At 49.7% G+C, this 17,518-nt stretch overlaps 1 protein-coding gene and 1 non-coding gene across 3 annotated transcripts in view; both read right to left on the reverse strand.

Moving 5' to 3' along the window:
- Positions 1 to 17,518, reverse strand: part of CNOT1 (CCR4-NOT transcription complex subunit 1) — a 69,119-nt gene that overhangs the window by 4,659 nt on the left and 46,942 nt on the right. For both annotated transcript variants that reach the window (XM_056525402.1, XM_056525401.1), the window contains exons 29-44: positions 13,100 to 13,352; positions 12,886 to 13,016; positions 12,500 to 12,796; positions 12,255 to 12,395; positions 11,506 to 11,610; positions 11,298 to 11,417; positions 11,017 to 11,211; positions 10,789 to 10,931; positions 10,546 to 10,654; positions 9,924 to 10,093; positions 9,465 to 9,696; positions 9,130 to 9,378; positions 8,899 to 9,062; positions 8,711 to 8,828; positions 8,531 to 8,632; positions 8,272 to 8,445 (exon numbers count right to left, since the gene is read on the reverse strand). In XM_056525402.1, the coding sequence (XP_056381377.1) occupies positions 8,272 to 8,445; positions 8,531 to 8,632; positions 8,711 to 8,828; positions 8,899 to 9,062; positions 9,130 to 9,378; positions 9,465 to 9,696; positions 9,924 to 10,093; positions 10,546 to 10,654; positions 10,789 to 10,931; positions 11,017 to 11,211; positions 11,298 to 11,417; positions 11,506 to 11,610; positions 12,255 to 12,395; positions 12,500 to 12,796; positions 12,886 to 13,016; positions 13,100 to 13,352 (2,703 nt within the window). The remainder of the gene's footprint in view (positions 1 to 8,271; positions 8,446 to 8,530; positions 8,633 to 8,710; positions 8,829 to 8,898; positions 9,063 to 9,129; positions 9,379 to 9,464; positions 9,697 to 9,923; positions 10,094 to 10,545; positions 10,655 to 10,788; positions 10,932 to 11,016; positions 11,212 to 11,297; positions 11,418 to 11,505; positions 11,611 to 12,254; positions 12,396 to 12,499; positions 12,797 to 12,885; positions 13,017 to 13,099; positions 13,353 to 17,518) is intronic.
- On the reverse strand, positions 5,343 to 5,531 carry LOC130277976 (U2 spliceosomal RNA). The gene has a single exon (XR_008845656.1). It is a non-coding gene; the product is annotated as a U2 spliceosomal RNA (small nuclear RNA).

The following is a 17,518-nucleotide window of genomic DNA, read 5'->3' on the forward strand; positions in this document are numbered from 1 at the left end:
ATGGTCTTGGGGGGGCTTGTCATATTTAGGAAGCCCGTATGGTGCCAGAAAAGCAAAAAGAAAAAACAACAACCCCCAAATGGCATACTAGTTTGGAAACTACACCCCTCAAGGAACTTAACAAGTGGTACAGTGAGCCTTAACACCCCACAGGTGTTTGACAAATTTCTGCTAAGGTTCTGCTAAAATTAGTTTTTCACTAAAATGTTGGTGTTACCACAAATTTTTCATTTTCACAAGGGGTAATAGGAGAAAAAGCCTCCCAAAATTTTTATCAGGGCTGTGGAGTTGGAGTCGAGGAGTCTGAGTCGGACGAAATTTTGGTACCTGGAGTCCAAGTCGGCAAACAATGCACCGACTCCGACTCCTACTAAATTTAGATTGGAATAAATAAATAAAAAAAATCAAGTATAAAATTCCCAATTCACAAAAAGTTATAATTAATGACCTCTACTTTAAGAATAAAGACCAATGCATGCAGTGCCTCATGTAATCGCAAAACGAACACGTTAAGTGACCATGAAGAAGCATGCTTTTCATATGAGTCACTATATGGCATGAAACGCACAATTAGGAGCAGCAATACTTATACTTTCCATAGTGTTGTGTTCTGCTGTTAAAGGGAAGCCATGGGTAACCTAGCCTCTCACTGATAAGGGATTAAGTAAATATGTTTTTTGAAGGACTAGAGACAAGGGTCAATAGTTCAAGACTGAAGCTGTAAACCATTGGAAAAACTGCTGCCATTCAGCTAAGGCTATAAAAACTTGTAAACTCGATAGTTAGCTTAAAGGAGTACTTCGCCCCTAGACATCTTATCCCCTATCCAAAGGATAGGGGATAAGATGTCAGATCGGGGTCCCGCTGCTGGGGACCCCCGGGATTGCCACTGCGGCACTGCGCTATTACTGCACAGAGCGAGTTCGCTCTGTGCGTAATGACGGGCGATACAGGGGCCGGAGCATAGTTACATCACGGCTCTGCCCCTCGTGATGTAACGGACAGCCCCCTCAATACAAGTCTATGGGAGGGGGCGTGGCGGTAGTCACGCCCCCTGCCATAGACTTGCATTAAGGGGGCGGGCCGTGATGTAGCAAGGGGCGGAGCCATTACATCATGCTGCTCCGTCCCCTGTATCGCCCGTCATTACGCACAGAGCGACCTAGCTCTGTGTAGTAATGAAAGCGCGGTGCCACAGCGGTGATCGCGGGGTAGGATCTAGGGGTGGAGTGCCCCTTTAAACATGACTATGGGATTCTACTAGGGAAATCATGTTTTATAATAAATGCCCCTTCCTGGATCCTCCCACTGCCCTATCTTCAGCAGCAGATCAGCACACAAACTGTTCAATACAGTAGACTGTTGGCTTCGCAGCCAGTAGTCCTGTGGTAATGACATGTATGTTGCCTTTCTTTCCTTCAAGGAATGTATACAATACATTCGCATATTAATACAGAGGAGTCGGAAGTACAGAAAACTCCGGAGTCTGAACATTTATGCACCGACTCCACAGCCCTGGTTTTTATCTCTGGTTGGAGCCTTGATGAGAAGGTTGTCCAGATAGGGTATCACAGAGATTCTCCTCGACCGTAACAGGTCCATCACTGGGGCAAGGATCTTTGTGAAGACCCGAGGAGCCGTGGCTAGACCAAGGGAGGGCTACGAATTGAAAGTGCCTCTCCGGAACCGCAAAGCAGAGGTAAAGATGATTGCCTGGAAATATTGGCACGTGGAGGTAGGCATACTTGATGTCCACTGATGAAAGGAACTCCCCTTGTTCCAGGGACGCCACCACCGAACGGAGGGATTCCATTCGGAAGTGGCAGATAAGGTGACGGTTGAGACGCTTTAGGTCTAGGATTGGTCGCACAGAACCGTCCTTCTTGGGGACCACAAAAAGATTTGAATAGAAACCTTGAAACAGTTCCCCTGGAGGAATGGGAACGATAACCCCCTGGAGAAGCAGAGACTGGAGAACCGCTCGAAATTGCTTCGCCAGAGGAGGAGACCGGGGGGCCCAGGATCGAAAAAAGCGATCCCTCGGAAGGGAGGCGAATTAGATTCGGTAAACGTTGGACACCACGTCCCTGACCCAAGAGTCCTGAATCTGTGAGGTCCAGATGTCCCGAAAAAGCAAGAGACGACCTTCCACCCGAGAGGAAACCGCGGGTGGGGGCCTCACTTCATGCAGAAGTGGGTTTGCGGTTGCCTGATTTGGGCGCATAACGTCCGGACCGGTTGGAGTCCGACTTCCAAGACGGGCGTGCCAGGAACGAGGGAGCCTTCTTGTCCCGCGCGGGCGCCTGCCTGGACCCTTTGCTGGAGCCAGAGGTCCGAAAGGAAAAGGACTTCCTTTGGGAAGTAGGGCGAGCCTTATTTTGAAGTAACAAGGATCTTTTACCTCCCGTTGCCTCAGAGATAATCTCATCAAGGCGTTTGCCAAAAAGACGGCCACCCTTAAAGGGAAGCTCAGTGAGAGACCTTTTGGAAGCGGCATCCGCATTCCAAGCTTTAAGCCACATAGAACGGTGAAGAGCCGCTAGGTGACCCACAGCAAAGGCAGAACAACGGGCTGACTGCATGGAAGCTGCGCACAGGAAGTCCCCAGCTTTAGAGCATTGGAGAGCCAGAGCAGATGGATCCTCTGGGGGGGGGGGCGGCATCCCGGAACACCAGAGCTACAGACCTGGGAAGTGAAGGTTCCTGAGACCCCTGAAAGACTTACACCCAAAGAGTAAGGAAACCCAAAGTTCGCAAAATGCTCCGGGTGACGAACTTCTGTGACGAGACAGAAGAAGTGTGGAACAGAAAAACCACCCCACCAATGGGATCGCGAAGAAGTCTGGGCAGGATTGCTACACGTGCCCGAGACCTTAACCATCACTACGGCCCAAGAATCGGGAGGGCTGACCTAGAAAAGAAGGCACACCACAGCATCCTGGGATAATGTCCAAGACAAGGAGACTAACAGGCCTTGGACCAGAGCAATCCGAAGCAACATCCCACCAGGACAGGACCGGAGGGGGAACAACGGGGAACCCAGCAGGGCACAGGAAGGTTATTCCAGAGACTGTGGAGTCAGTGTAGTGCAACTGACACTGTCAAAGGGGAGGATGAACACACCCTCCAGGGAGATCACGCCAAGGAAGGAGGAGAGCAATGGAAGGACCCCCAACAACAGAAGGTGGCTAGACCTGCTGTCGTCAGACCATACATGAGTGCATAAACTCTGCCAACAGAGGAGAGTGTCAAGGCTGCATTAGCAGCAGTAGACAACCAAGAAACCAGAAGAGAGCCAGGCTGCAATAGTGGGCAAAAGCACACAAGTATAGACAGCCAAAAGCTCATCTGAATGCTCCCAGCCAAAAAACAAGGGCCCAGCCCGATACCCCACCAATATAGTGGGAAGAGAGAGAAGGCTCCATCCTGGTAGTACAAAGCGTTCAGCAAAATAGTCCCCCTAGATGAGGGGAAAACAAGGGGTAGTCGAGAGGAAAACCATCCCCTGACCTGCCAAGATCCCTGATCCCCGTACTCCCTGAGCAAGGGAGATGAAAAAGTGCCCCAGGCACTGCATGAGCAGAGAAAAAGCCGCCGTCACAGCAATTTAAGTACTGGGTGTGCGGAGCCCCCAGAAAAACACAGAGGTATGGAGGAGCCAAAGTGCATCCCCAGAGGGATCGGAATCCTGGAGCTGGCAAAGATAGAGACGTGACTACAAATGCAAGGAGGGAGCACAAACAGATACAAAGCAACCAACAGCATTCATAGGAACACCCCATCAGGGTGAAACCCTGGGCCAGATGGATGCCAACGGAGTCAACCCGGTCGAGTCTAAGGCAACAGAGCAGGCGCCTGAGCCACCCTGCTCAGGAACTCAGGAAGATACCTGGAGACATGGGGAGACCCTACATGGAGCTTCCCATGGAAGAGTCCCCAGATTGTAGTCGCAGGAGCTGCAAAAATGGGGGGAGGAGACCTGGAGAAGTAGAAACCCATACAGACACAGAGTGGCTGGCATAGGAACCATGGCCACACCGGATCCCGCCTTCAGACCCACACACAAAAAGTGGGCCACCAGGCTTAAGTCATGAGAGTGGCAGGCATGTGGAGAGGGACTGGGTAAAGAAGGGAACTCTACAAACCAGCATGTGGCGCATTGCAGAGGGCTATGGCGCAACATGGGGAAGACCCACTCGGAACTACATCCAGGAAGTGGGTTACCTGCAAGTCTGCACGCAGTGGGAAGTGTATGGTAGTTGATCCGACGTAGCAGTAAACGACGGAGACAGCCGTCCGGCTGACAGGTGGAGGATTCCTGAGCACAAAGAACCACTCCTTTGAACCCTCCCATAGACAGTGGAGCACAGGAGTGCAGCCAAACTTATGGGCAACCCAGTGGTGTAGGATTGGCAGCAGACCCTTGTGCCTGCAGGAAACCTCTGACAAAGTCCTCACACTAACCGTGAGGTACAGGAAGCCACAGCTATGCACACGGCAGCCCAGAGATGGGAGACCGACAACAGCAGAAACTGTGCAGACAACAGTCTGGCGTGATGAGTGACCCTCCAGGCGCTGGTGATAAGGGGACAGTGTCAGATAGGCAATAACTGTGCCCCTGACACATGTGGAAAGGCAGTGGAGCCTAGGAGCCATTAATAGGATCCCAGTCACCCTGGGAGATATGGGGAGGTCTAGAGCAGTGGATTGAATCCCCTACGCCCTGCGCAGGGTCCACAGGATACGCCAAGTCACTCCACCGGACACCGCGCACTAGCAGTGAGGTACCGGAACTTCAGCCTCAGATACTTCAGCCCTTGGAGAAGTGACAGGCAGCAGAGAAAACCATGCAGACCACTGTCTGCCTTACTGGTATGGGTCCATGTAGACAACGGGGCATGCCAGCGGTCACCTCGCATTAGTACTGGGGTACCGTGTTGTGAGATGGGCGACAGGTGAGACTACTGTCTGGCCTAATGAGAGCAGGTGCAATCCATGGGCACGCAGGGACACTTCCATGGAGACCTCACACTGGACGTGGGGATCCGGGACAGCAGCCGCGGATGTGGCAGCCTGTGGAGGAGGGAATAATGTATGTACACGATAACACCTGCGGACATGGCATACATGTCATGACAATCTGTGGTAGCGGAGAAACAGTCGAGTTTAACTCCAGTATTTTTCAAGGAATCATGAAATCCCTGGCACGACCCCCCAGGGTGAAAGCAGGTATGAGGCATACCTCAACTGACGCATGCAATGTGTCATATCAGGTCCAATACAGGGTGATTGAGACAAGTCCCAGAAAAAAAAAAAAAAAAAAAAAAAAGAGGCCAGCACATTTTAATTTTTTTGTACCTGAAGATACTTCCATATCGGGTAAAAGCATGGGGCGACTGAAGCAAGCTTCACAATCAGCCCATGTGCTCAAAAATCCAATTAACATATGGTCCCCAGCTAGGGGACATATCAGATGTTAAATTTATAATAGATGCTACACTTGATCTCAGCACAAAAGGCTGAGAAGCAAAAGGTCGTATCGGCTAAGGCTGTAATTTATGTCCCCAGAGGCTACAAGGGTGCATGGAGAAAAAAGTTAACTTTTTTTTAATTTATTTTTTTTATATTGGAGTGCTTTCCCCCCCTCCTGTGCCCACTCCACCTCCAAAAGAGCGACCAGCCGGGGAGTGGAACTGAACCCCACTTTTCTACTTGGGGGGGGGACTGAGATATACGCCGAGGCCCCGTACAGCAAAGCGGACGCCGACACCTGTGAGGAGGATGGCAGAACTTTCCCCTCCCCTCCCCCCAAGTAGAAAAGTGGGGTTCAATTCCCCTCCCCGGCTGGTCACTCTTTTGGGGGTGGGGGAGTGGACACAGGAGGGGGGAAAGCACTCCAATATAAAAAAAAAAAAAAAAAGTTAACTTTTTTCTCCATGCACCCTTGTAGCCTCTGGGTCCCGCTGGGCTGGAGGAGACTACGGCACTGAACCCAGAAGTCAGAGGAGATACAGCCTCTGACATCCCTGGAGGCGCTAATGACCGCTGCAGCGACTCGCTGCGGGGAGGAGAGGGGTGGAGCTAAGCGCCGTAAAGAGTAACAGATCCTTCCCTGACGGGCGCTCCGAAGGTAGCACCGCCAGAGCAGGGAGAGAGTCTCCACAGTGTCTTACCCCAGAGTCCCGCTCAGAACTCGGGGAGAGGGCAGCGCTACCTGCCGCCATTATGGCTCCCGCCGGCCAGCAAGTACAGCGCGCCAGAGGAGCAGAGCATCTACGGTGCAAAAAGTACAGGGAGCTGCCGCAAAAGCCGGCGGCTGCCCTGAGACAGAATAGGCAGGCGAGACCACCAGAGGGAGTCCAGACCCCAATAAAAGTATTACCACAGGCCCTTCACCACCAAGGGAGGACATTAACTCCTATATTCCTGTGACAGGAGGGGGGGACGACATATACTAACCTAGAGATGTCATAAGCCAGCTTTATTCCCCTGCATCACGTCAGGCTGCGAAAGCAGGACGAGCAGGGAAATAGGTGTTGGCGGGAAGGGGTTAACGGTGCATACTTTTATGCACCGTGCCCCTTAGCCGCATATGGGGGGGACGGGACACAGGTAGCACCATGCTCCTGAGCCCCCACCTGAAAAAAAAAAAAATATGGAAACAAAAAGGAGAGTAAAGAATCTAACTAAACAGCCCTTACTAGAAAATAATAATAAAAAAAAAAAAAGGTCTGGGGAGCTCGCAGACCTGTCTTTCCTCCTGCTGCCACTAGCTAAAACTGATTAACTCATTTCCAGTGGGCGGGTATATCCTGCCAGGGAAGAGCCAACTTTTCCTAGTGTCAGCGCCTCCTAGTGGCAAGAGCATAAGCATATACCCATCGGTATAGGTGTCCCCCAATGAAGACTGAAAAATAAAAAATAAAAAATTTTTTTTTACACAACAACATGCTGGAGTAGACCCCAACTTTACCTTTTCATAAGGTATGAAAGGAGAAAAAGCCCCACAAAATGTGTTAGGCAATTTCTCCCGAGTACGGAAATACCTAACATGTGGCCCTAAACTGTTGCCTTGAAATACGACAGGGCTCCAAAGTGAGAGAGTCATGCGCATTTGAGGCCTAAATTAGGGATTTGCATAGGGACAGATCCAGATGCAAGAATTACACTTGCCTCCGATAAACAAATTACCTTACGGCAGTGTTTCAGGCAGTGCCTCAGGCTGTTGCAAAACTCCCAGCATGCCTGGACAGTCAATGGCTGTCTGTCAATACTTGTTGTCTTGCAACAGCTGGAGGCTCCGTTTTGAAAACCGTGCCGTACCAGACCAGGGGGGGGGGGGGGGGGGGGGGGGGGGGGGTAACTGTGTAGGGTACAGTACATGTGTTTGTTTTGTGTAGGTGTAGTGTAGTGTTTTTAGGGTACATTCAAACAGGCGGAGGTTTACAGCAAGTTTCCCGCTGGGATTTTGAGCTGCAGCGGAAAATATGCTGCATCTCATTGCAGCGAGAAACTCACTGTAAACTCCCGCCCATGTGAATGTACCCTGCAAACCTCCAGCTGTTGCAGGACTACAACTCCCAGCATGCTCTTTTGCTGTTTGTGCATGCTGGGAGTTGTAGTTTGCAACAGCTGGAGGCACACTGGTTGCGAAACATTGAGTTAGGCAACAAACTGTTTTGCAACCAGTGTGCCTTCAGCTGCACTTACAGCTGGACTTGTAGTTATGCAAAAGCTGGAGGCACACTACTCCCAGCATGCCCTTTGGTAGTTTGTGCATGCTGGGGGTTGTAGTTATGCTATTGCTCGAGGCACACTTTTTCATAGAAAAAATGTGCCTCAAGCTGTTGCATAACTACAACCCCCAGCCTGCACAAGCTACCAAAGGGCATGCTGGGAGTTGTAGTTGTGCCTTCTGCTGTTGCATAACAACTCACAGCATGCCCTTATTTGCATGCTGGGAGTTGTTGCTAAGCGGCCTGCTGCCGCTGTCTCTGCTCCGTGGGCCCCGATCCCGCCACCTCACTCCTGCTGCTAAAGGGTGATCGGTGCCGTCCGACACGGCACCCATCACCTTTTATTTTCAGGTCACCGGGGATCCGAAGTCGCCGATCTGAAGGGGTTTGCACGGGGTGCCTGCTGAACGATTTCTGCTGGAATCCCGGTCCCCGATCGAAATTCCCATGAGTGTACAGGTACGCCGTTTCCTTAACGGGTTAAAAAAATGGTGCAGCTCTGAATGACTAGACTATGAAAAGGCTTAGCACTTACCTTAAGATTGGGAGTGAAGGGGTCTGGAAGCCTCATGTTGCGTGGAAAGGCACTCAGGATCAGGTTTCTCAGCTGGATGCAATTGGGAGGGATGACATCACAGAAGCCATAGTGATAGTCACAGAGGAACTCCGGGAAGTCATGCAATAGCACAAGCAGCACCCGCAAAGTGCCCTATAAAAATCAGAACCCACATGTGAGTGCCCTTCAGATCACCTGTTCTCTACTGAACCAGGTCCCCATGCAGTTTACAACTAACCTTGTAAAGAATTTGCATAGGTTTGGTGAGTTCAACGTTTCTAAGGAATGGCGCCAGATACTTAAAGAGATCAATCAGCAGCTGGGCATACATGGGCCACCCCTGCAAACAAATATTAGGCTTAAAATGACACGGATAAAACTGGGAACAAAGTAGTCACTTCTAGGAAAGTGTACCAACCTTCTGCTGTGGTGTGTGCGCCAACATTCGTGCAATAAATATTCTATGGGAAATCAGTTCTAGCCAGGCATAGACAAAGCCTGCAGCTTTAGTTGGCCGAAGGATGTGGAAGGTATTGCTGGAAACAAACAAATTAGTTAGAAATTGGAGTTACATTGTAATCTGCCTTTCCAGGGACAAGGACTTACCAGAAAGCTGTGAGTGTCTGGAAGTTTATGGTCTCGAGCACATGCTCTGGAGCGTTTAGCTCAAGCAGCAACATAATAAAGATCCGATGATATGGCAACTGCTGGAACTCACTCTGCCTCACCTCATGATCTTGGAGCAGAACCCCGACAACAATACCCAGGACCTGCATGCAACACAAAGAGTCAGCACAGAGTCTACAAGCCCCACACCCCAACACTGCAGACACTCACTTTATTGAGAAGATTGATCTTAGTCACTGTGTTTGTAGCCTCTCCAGAATGCTTGACCAGAAGAGCAATCAGTCTCACAAAGGCATCCAGGTTATGGTAGCATTTTGCTCGAATCATGGTAGGATTGGCAGCAGGGTTGTGCTGCTGTTCAGCCTGTGCTCTGTAACTGATCTCCACACACATCTCCGTGCACAGCCGGAAGAAGCGAGTGATCAGGTCATCAGTCTTAAGGATCCCTTGCTGATGCATCTAAAACATGAGAAAATGTACATCACACTCCGTTCACCCCAATTCCTGCTCAGAGCATTTGGGTCAATCAATGCATACACACTCACCTGACCGACGAATGCAGAGAAGGCCTTAGTGCTGTCACGCCCAGCAGCTGCAGAATGGTATAGGTTGACCCACTCTCTCAGAAGGTATTCTGCTTTCTCTCGCAGGCCTGGAGGATCATCGTATTCTGAAGCTTGAGAGATGCCAGAATGCATCATGAAATTGGGCCCACCCTGAGCCCGCTCAATCATTGCTTCAAAATTAGAGCGCAAAACATCCATCAGCTGAGGAAGCCTAAGATAACAGGAGGCAGAAGTGTAAATACCCGGGCATCTAACCCAAGAAACCACAACACCCAAATACTGTATAGCCCCTCACATCACACACTGCTAACAAGCAGCATAGGCTTTGATAAGGAGCAAATTTTCTGTAGCACCACAGCGTAACCTCCATCCTACATCAGGATACAGGTTTAAAAATGATGCAGAGGTGTTAGTGTACAGTCCTCACATAGAACTTACCCTTCTGGGGCGTTGCCTCTTGAATGAGCATTAATGCGCATAAGAGTTTCTATGGTGTGGAAAAACTCCGCTTCGGTCACATGGCTCACACTGCGTTCATCTACCAACAAGATCTTCACCAGCTGCATGGCAAAGGCCACGGCCATATAATTCAGCCCGTTCTCCATGGACTGAACAAAACAAAATAAAATAAAGTGTATATATATTATATAAAAAAGCCTGTTTAAGTTAGATTTTTATGTCACCATCTGTATTGAAAGATAATTCTGGCAAGCGCCACTGAGCCCTAGAGTAGGCCGACTTTTCTTTAGCATTAAATATTCAGCAATCTCCATTGCAGCCACCATCACAAAGAAAGGTAACAATATGTAAACACCAAAAGATCACATTCACAAAAAGTGATGGATACCTGGAAAACCCTCCCCTAGAAGTCAACAAACATCTCCAGTTTTTTGTTTCCTATAACCCTTGTAGTTGCTGTTAAGAAAATTATGGGGGTGTCCATAGCTTACACAGAGACAGTAAAATAATCAAAATTAAGGAGGAGTTCCAATAACTGGGTTAATTTAAAATAATGGAGTGATTATTAGTTTTCAATCATAACAGCTGCCGCTGTAGTTACCTGAGCCAAATGGACATCATATTGCTGCATGTTCACTAGATGGTTCCGGATCAACAGCTCCACAGCCTCAACGTTGTACTTATATTCATCCCGGCACTCAATTAAACACCTGCCACACAGACGTAAATTTAGTTTCTCTTTTTGTAACTAAATTCTTCGATATTAAAAACAGAGCACCGATAGATGTCAATATTTGACAGACCTATGCCCATAACATGATCCATGACACAATCCTTAACTTACCTAGTGATCTGCTTATTGCACCAAGGAGACCCGTAGGCCCGCCCATCCTGAAGAGCCTTTAAGACAAGGAGATGACACTCACGGTATCTGAGGAGGAGGTCAGCATCTGCTCCACTTGTGGCATCCAGGAGCCCCTCCACAGCCTGAGAATAAAATTGATCAGTAAATATGACTTGGTACTTTGTTGAGGCATCACTTATTATAAGAGACTTCAATTGTAAATCTCACCTTCTGTAGCAGACCTAATGCAGCAATGGCATCTCTAGAATTTCTAGCAAGTGCCACAGCTTCCAGTAAACTGCGCAGAGCCTGGGCCTGGGGGTTCATTGCCAGAGCAGGAGGTATTGCATGTAGATGTTGTTCCAGTTCAGTTATGCACTTGTCATAAATCTGAGCAACATCATCAGTGGCCCAGGCTTGTTGCTGTAAAGAGATGGGCATTTAAAACCAAGTGATGTGCAGGACTACCCCTGCCCTATAGGAGGAAAGCACCAGGTCACTGTTACTACCTTCATGGGCTGAGCCAAGAATCCTGTGGGCTGGGTCAGATCATTAGTGGGTAGGAAGCCAGGAACATTACGTGCAAATTCTTCATAAACAGCCAGCTGTTTTGGGTCCACACCTCCAACCTGTGGTCAGGTTATTATGGTTGTTTATTATATATTAGAAACACTTTCCGCACAAATATAGCTACTCTGAGCATAATGGGTACGTTACCTTTAATCTGATCTGTTCCGGCATGCGCTCCGCTTGATAAGTCAGCACAACAGGATCACAGTAGCGTCGGCCTTCCTGCCTGGCATGCTTCCTCAACTCAAACTCCTTTACAGTGAGACACAAACAACGAGTAAGACACAATAGGAGGATTACCTGCCACCCTCACCTCTGCTGCACCCACTCCAGGAGGAGAAGCATACTGGCTTCATTATCCATAAGACACCAAGAAACAGGATAACTGAATGCAACATAGTAACTAAAGAGCTGACTACGACAGCTGGATTTAAAAAAGGAATGTTGGGGTCCCCACTGCTTCTTTGCGCCTTTTATACATCGTCCCCACAGACTGCCCTGCCAGTCATTGGGTGAGGTAAGACACCACCACACAGTGAATGGCTGAGAGGATGCTTCACAGAAAGAAAGACCAAGAACCATCCAGTCAGCAGTTGCAGGGGGACAAAGTATAATATATTTATATATTTATTATTAGCACATGCAGATATAATAATATATAGATATATAATGTATCTATATATTATTTATCCATCTATCCTATCTCTCTCATTTAATACACACACATTTTATCTCCTAGCAACCCCTTTAATGTGATCAAGGCTATAAAGAGCAGCAGGATACATGTACTTCTAAAATAGCATCTAATGCTAGAAAGGTCAGGGTTCTAGTGGTTTCCACCAAGCCTATTTTAACATAATTGAAATTAAAAGTTAAGAGGCAAGAAGGCAACATACTGTAGCGAGTCTTTTGTCCATTTCTGGCCCAGCCTTCTCTACAGCTGTTTTCTGAATAAAGCAACACGCCAGTTCACAGTTATCCTGAGCTAGCTGAGCAGCCGCCTGTTCCATCATCTCACGCTGTTGAGGGGAGGCCGCCTGTACAATACATTGCAAATCATCAATGAAGAGCTGTGAAAACTTAGAATTACATCTGAACCACAGGACAAGCTGGGCTCAGCATTACACAATCTGAAATATACCCGCATAGCTGTGGCAAAACTGTTCTTGAGGTTAGTTGCGATGCTCATAAGCAGAGGTTCCCGACACGTAATCATGGCCATGCCAGCAGTAAGATTCCGCATCATGTGATGAGCAGCCACCCTCATTCGAGACTCTTCAGAATCTAGTGCAAAATCCTTTCGTACAATCTGTTCACAAGTGGTCATTGCTATCTTGATAGATCTATCAACCACAGGGTGCACCAACTCTTGCACTGCACGCTCTATAGCCTGGCGCACACACTGCTTGAGCTGTGGATGTGCCTGGAAGAGCGGTATCTGGCCAGAAAAAAAAAAAATGTAAAATTAAAAAAAGGTGTACTTTGCCACCACCCTGGCATTTCCCTTTCAGTTGTAGTAACACTTACCGTGGGATTAAGTGTGATGTGAGGAGCAAGACCTGCTAGAGAATACACATGAATGTCATGGTAGCTGTACTGTGGCTGTGGTGGTGCGGTGGCAGTGCATGTGGCACTGGGCGGCGGTGCTGTAGCTGTTGCTAAAAGACAAGAAATAAATTAAATCCAGCCCACAGAGAAGACCCTAAGGCTTTCACCAGGATTTGCTCAAGACAACTCCTACCAGTAAATACAGCATCAGACTCCTGCTTCTCAACTGAAGCCCAGAGCTTTCCAGCTGTACGGATGGCATACTCATTGGCATTCGTGATCGGTGGTAGCTCCTCTGTTTGTTTAACATCTTTCTTTGGTGCAGAAAGTTGCTCTTCCAACGATTTAAGACGATCTTTGTCCTTCAACAGGCTGCCAGGCTTCAAATCATTGATGTCTATGGCCAGGTTTTTACACAGAACTTCAATTTCGAACTTGAGATTCAGCTGAGAAGATGAAAGCATCAATAGTGAACAAAGTCCAACACCACACATACTATAGACTGCTCAAGATGGAAATTCTGGTTTAAAAAGAACCTGTGGTCCTTTCTAAAAAAGGAGATTTTTTTTAGACTTCCCCATTGGATCTTTCGAGAGAGAGATTTTACGGTGACACAGACTCTGGGTATATGCTGCTGTCTCTAGGAGGTTTACACTATGGTAACCAAAAAGTCGGCTCCTCCCAGCAGGATATACCCGCCTCCAGGCCACTGAGCAATTCAGTTTAGTCTCAAAGCAATAGGAGGAGACAGACAGGTCAAAGGAAGAAAACCATGATCTGTCCGAGAACCCGAAGAAACAATAACGGAACACTCCCTCGGACAGATAACGAAAATAACCCCCGAAAAAAAAGGGACGGGAGCTGTGTCCCCCAATGGATCCTTCTAAGTCTAAAAAAATAAAATAAAATCTCCTATTCTCCATCGGCTCCATTGGGGGACACAGACTCTGGGACGTACCAAAGCCGTCCCTTGGGTGGGCAGAGAATTAAAAAAAAAAAAAAAAGGTCAGGCAGTCTGCTGTACCACTGCCGCCTGCAACACCTTACGGCCCAGACTAGCATCAGCCGATGCGAAGGTATGAACCAGATAGAATTTTGAAAAAATGTGTAAAGACGACCAAGTGGCCGCTTTACAGATCTGCAAGGGCGAGGCCTTGTTTCAGAGAGCCCAGGATGCTCCCACAGAGTGGGCAGAATGAGCCAAAACCCTGAAAGGTGGGGTCCTCCCCTTGAAGCGGTAAGCTTCCGACATAGCACATCGAATACACCCAAAAATGGTGGCCTTAGAAGCAGGCTGTCCCTTCCAACGGCCTTCTGTAAGAACGAAAAAAGAAAAATCGCACTGATGAAAGGAAGAGGTGACGGAAAGATAAGTCCGAACTGCTCGAACCACATCCAATTTGTGAAGCAGACGCTCCCTGGGATGAGAAGGAGCGGGACGGAAGGACGATGTCCTTGTTGCGATGAAAGGCCAAAACTACTTTAGGCAAGAAGGACGGATCTGGTCGGGAAACAACCTTGCCAAGATGAATTATGAGGAAAGGGGAGCGGAAGGAGAGAGCTGCCAGTTCAGAAACTCTCTTAATGGAGGTAATGGCTATAAGAAACGCCACTTTCCAGGAAAGGAGGCGAAGGGGAACCTCCCTAAGGGGCTCAAAAAGGGTGCACCCTGGAGAGCGCCTAGAACTAAGTTCAAGTCAAGGGGGAGAAGGGGACCGGTAAGGAGGGGCCGCATGTGCCACTCCTTGGAGGAAGGTCCGGACATGACAATTGGAAGCCAGAGGACGCTGAAAAAGAATAGAAAGGGCCGAAACCTGACCCTTAAGGGAACCGAGAGCCAGCCCTAGTTCCAACCCAGGCTGTAAAAAGGAAAGGAGACGGGGCACGGAAAAGGTAACAGGAGAAAAAAGATTGAGCTTCGCACCAACGAAAGTAAGACCGCCAGGTACGGTGGTAAATTTTAGCAGAGGAGGGCTTGCGAGCCCTTAGCATGGTGCGAATTACCTGGGAAGAGAAGCCGCGGGCCCTTAGAACCGCGGTCTCAACCGCCACGCCGTCAAACGGAGAGACTAAATTGGGGTGGCAAAGGGGACCCTGTGACAGTAGGTCTGGACGAAGAGGAAGGCGGAACGGAACGTCGTCCAGAAGCCAGACCACGTCGGCGCACCATGCCCTTCGAGGCCAGTCTGGAGCCACCAGAATGGCAGGGACTCCTCCTGCCTTGAGCTTCCTCAGAACCCTGGTAAGGAGAGGGAGAGGAGGGAACAGGTAGGGCAGGACAAAACCCGACCACGGAATTACTAAGGCATCCGCAGCTAGAGCCAGGGGGTCCCTAGTCTTTGACACAAACTTCGGAACTTTCCGGTTGTGTCGAGACGCGAAGAGATCCACGTCCGGGGTCCCCCAGAGGTCGCAGACCTGCGAACACCTCCGGAAGAAGAGACCACTCTCCAGGGTCGGCTGAGGACCGACTGAGGAAATCCGCTTCCCAATTGAGAACTCCCGGAATGTGAATCGCCGAAATGGCTGGAACCACTCATTCCGCCCAGAGGAGGATCTTTGACACCTCGGACATGGCCGCTGAGCTGCAAGTGCAAGGACTCCCAATGCTTCAGACACTGAAAAAATCGCCCTCAGTTCCAGAACGTTTATGGAGAGAAGGGCTACTTGGGGAGGCCAGAGGCCCTGAACCGTCTGATTCCTGCAAACACCCCCCCCCCCCCCCCCACCAGCCCGACAGGCTGGAGTCTGTCGTGACCACCTGCCAGTGGAGGGGGGAGGAACGAACACCCCTGAAGAAGAAGAGGGGAGCGGAAGCACCAGCGCAGAGACCGCCGAGTCTGGAGCGGAAGAAGAATCCTGCGATCGAGAGGGGACCTTGTCCCATCGTGCAAGAATCGCCAGCTGAAGAGGACGGTAATGAAACTGGGCAAAGGGTACGGCCTCCATGGCTGCAACCATCCGACCTAGGACTTCCATGAAAGTACGGATGGAGACCAGGGATGGTGTCCGGAGGGAGCGGACTCCCGACAAGAGGGCCAGACGTTTGTCCGGCGGAAGGCGAATCCGAGCTGAGGCAGAGTCGAACTGAAGCCCCAAGAAGACCAGAGACTGGGTGGGGGAGAGAACCGACTTGTCTCTGTTGACCATCCACCCGAAGCGACAAAGGTCTGAAGAGTGACGCTCACATTCTCCAGACCCTGGGCTCTGGTGGGGGCTTTGATGAGAAGGTCGTCCAAGTAGGGTATCACAGACCCCTCGACCTTAAAAGAGCTACCACAGGCACCAGAATCTTGGTAAAGACTTGTGGCGCTGTGGCCAGACAGAAGGGGAGAGCCACAAATTGATAATGACCTCCCGGAACCGCAAAGCGGAGGTACCGCTGGTTTCCGGGAAAAATTGGAACGTGAAGGTAGGCATCCTTGATGTCCACCGAGGAAAGAAACTCCCCTTGATCCATAGATGCCACCACCGAACGGAGAGATCCCATTCGGAAATGGAGGATCAGAAGATGTTGGTTGAGACGTTTGAGATCCAGGATTGGCCGCACAGAACCGTTTTTCTTGGGGAACACGAAAAGATTGGAATAAAAACCCCGAAAGTGTTCCCTTGAAGGAACTGGGATAATGACACCCTGGACGAGAAGGGACTGAAGAGCCTCCCGAAATTCCGGAGACCGGTGAGCATGGGACTGGAAAAAACGATCCCTCGGAAGGGAAGCAAATTCTATCCGGTATCCGTTGGATACCACATCCCTGACCCAGGAGTCCTGAATGTGCGTGGTCCAAACGTCTCGAAACAAGAGGCGACCTCCTACCCGAGAAAAAGCTGCGGGTGGGGGCGTCCCTTCATGCAGAAGTGGGTTTGCAGTTGCCCGATTTGGCCGCAAAACAGTCGGGACGGTTGGTGTGCGACTTCCACGAGGGACGCGCCTTGAAAAAAGGGGACCTTCTTGTCCCGTGGAGGTGCCTGGCTGGACCCTTTAGAAGGGCCAGACGTCCAAAAGGACCAAAAGGAGGAAGACTTCCAGCGGAAGGAAGTGCTAGACTTGTTTTGAGGTAATAAAGAGCTCTTGCCCCCTGTTGCCTCAGAGATAATCTCATCCAGGCGCTTGCCAAAAAGTCGGGAGCCAGCAAAAGGAATTTCGGTGAGAGACTTCTTAGATGCAGTGTCCGCATTCCAAGTTTTAAGCCAAATGGAACGACGGAGGGACACTAGATTACCAGTGGCAAAGGCAGCGCAGCGAGCTGAGTGCAAGGAAGCAGAACACAGGAAATATCCAGCTTTGGAACATCGGAGGGCCAGAGCAGACAGTTCATCAGGGGAGAACCTGAAAGAATGCCCTGACTGAGTTGGGAATGCCAAACCGAGAGGGCCTTAGACACCCAGGTGGAGGCGAAGGCTGGAAACAGGGAAGAACCCACTGCTTCAAAGGCATACTTCGCTAACAACTCAACCTTTTTGTCTGCAGGATCCTTGAAGACAGCTGCATCCGGCAGCGGCAAAGTAGCAGCTTTAGAGAGGCGGGAAACCAGAGGATCCACCGACAGAGAGGAAGTCACTTTGGAGACACGGTCCTTGGGCGAAAGGATATCACGCTTGGACTTATCAG

Source organism: Hyla sarda, chromosome 6 (assembly GCF_029499605.1).
Source record: "Hyla sarda isolate aHylSar1 chromosome 6, aHylSar1.hap1, whole genome shotgun sequence".
NCBI classification, from domain to species: domain Eukaryota; kingdom Metazoa; phylum Chordata; class Amphibia; order Anura; family Hylidae; genus Hyla; species Hyla sarda.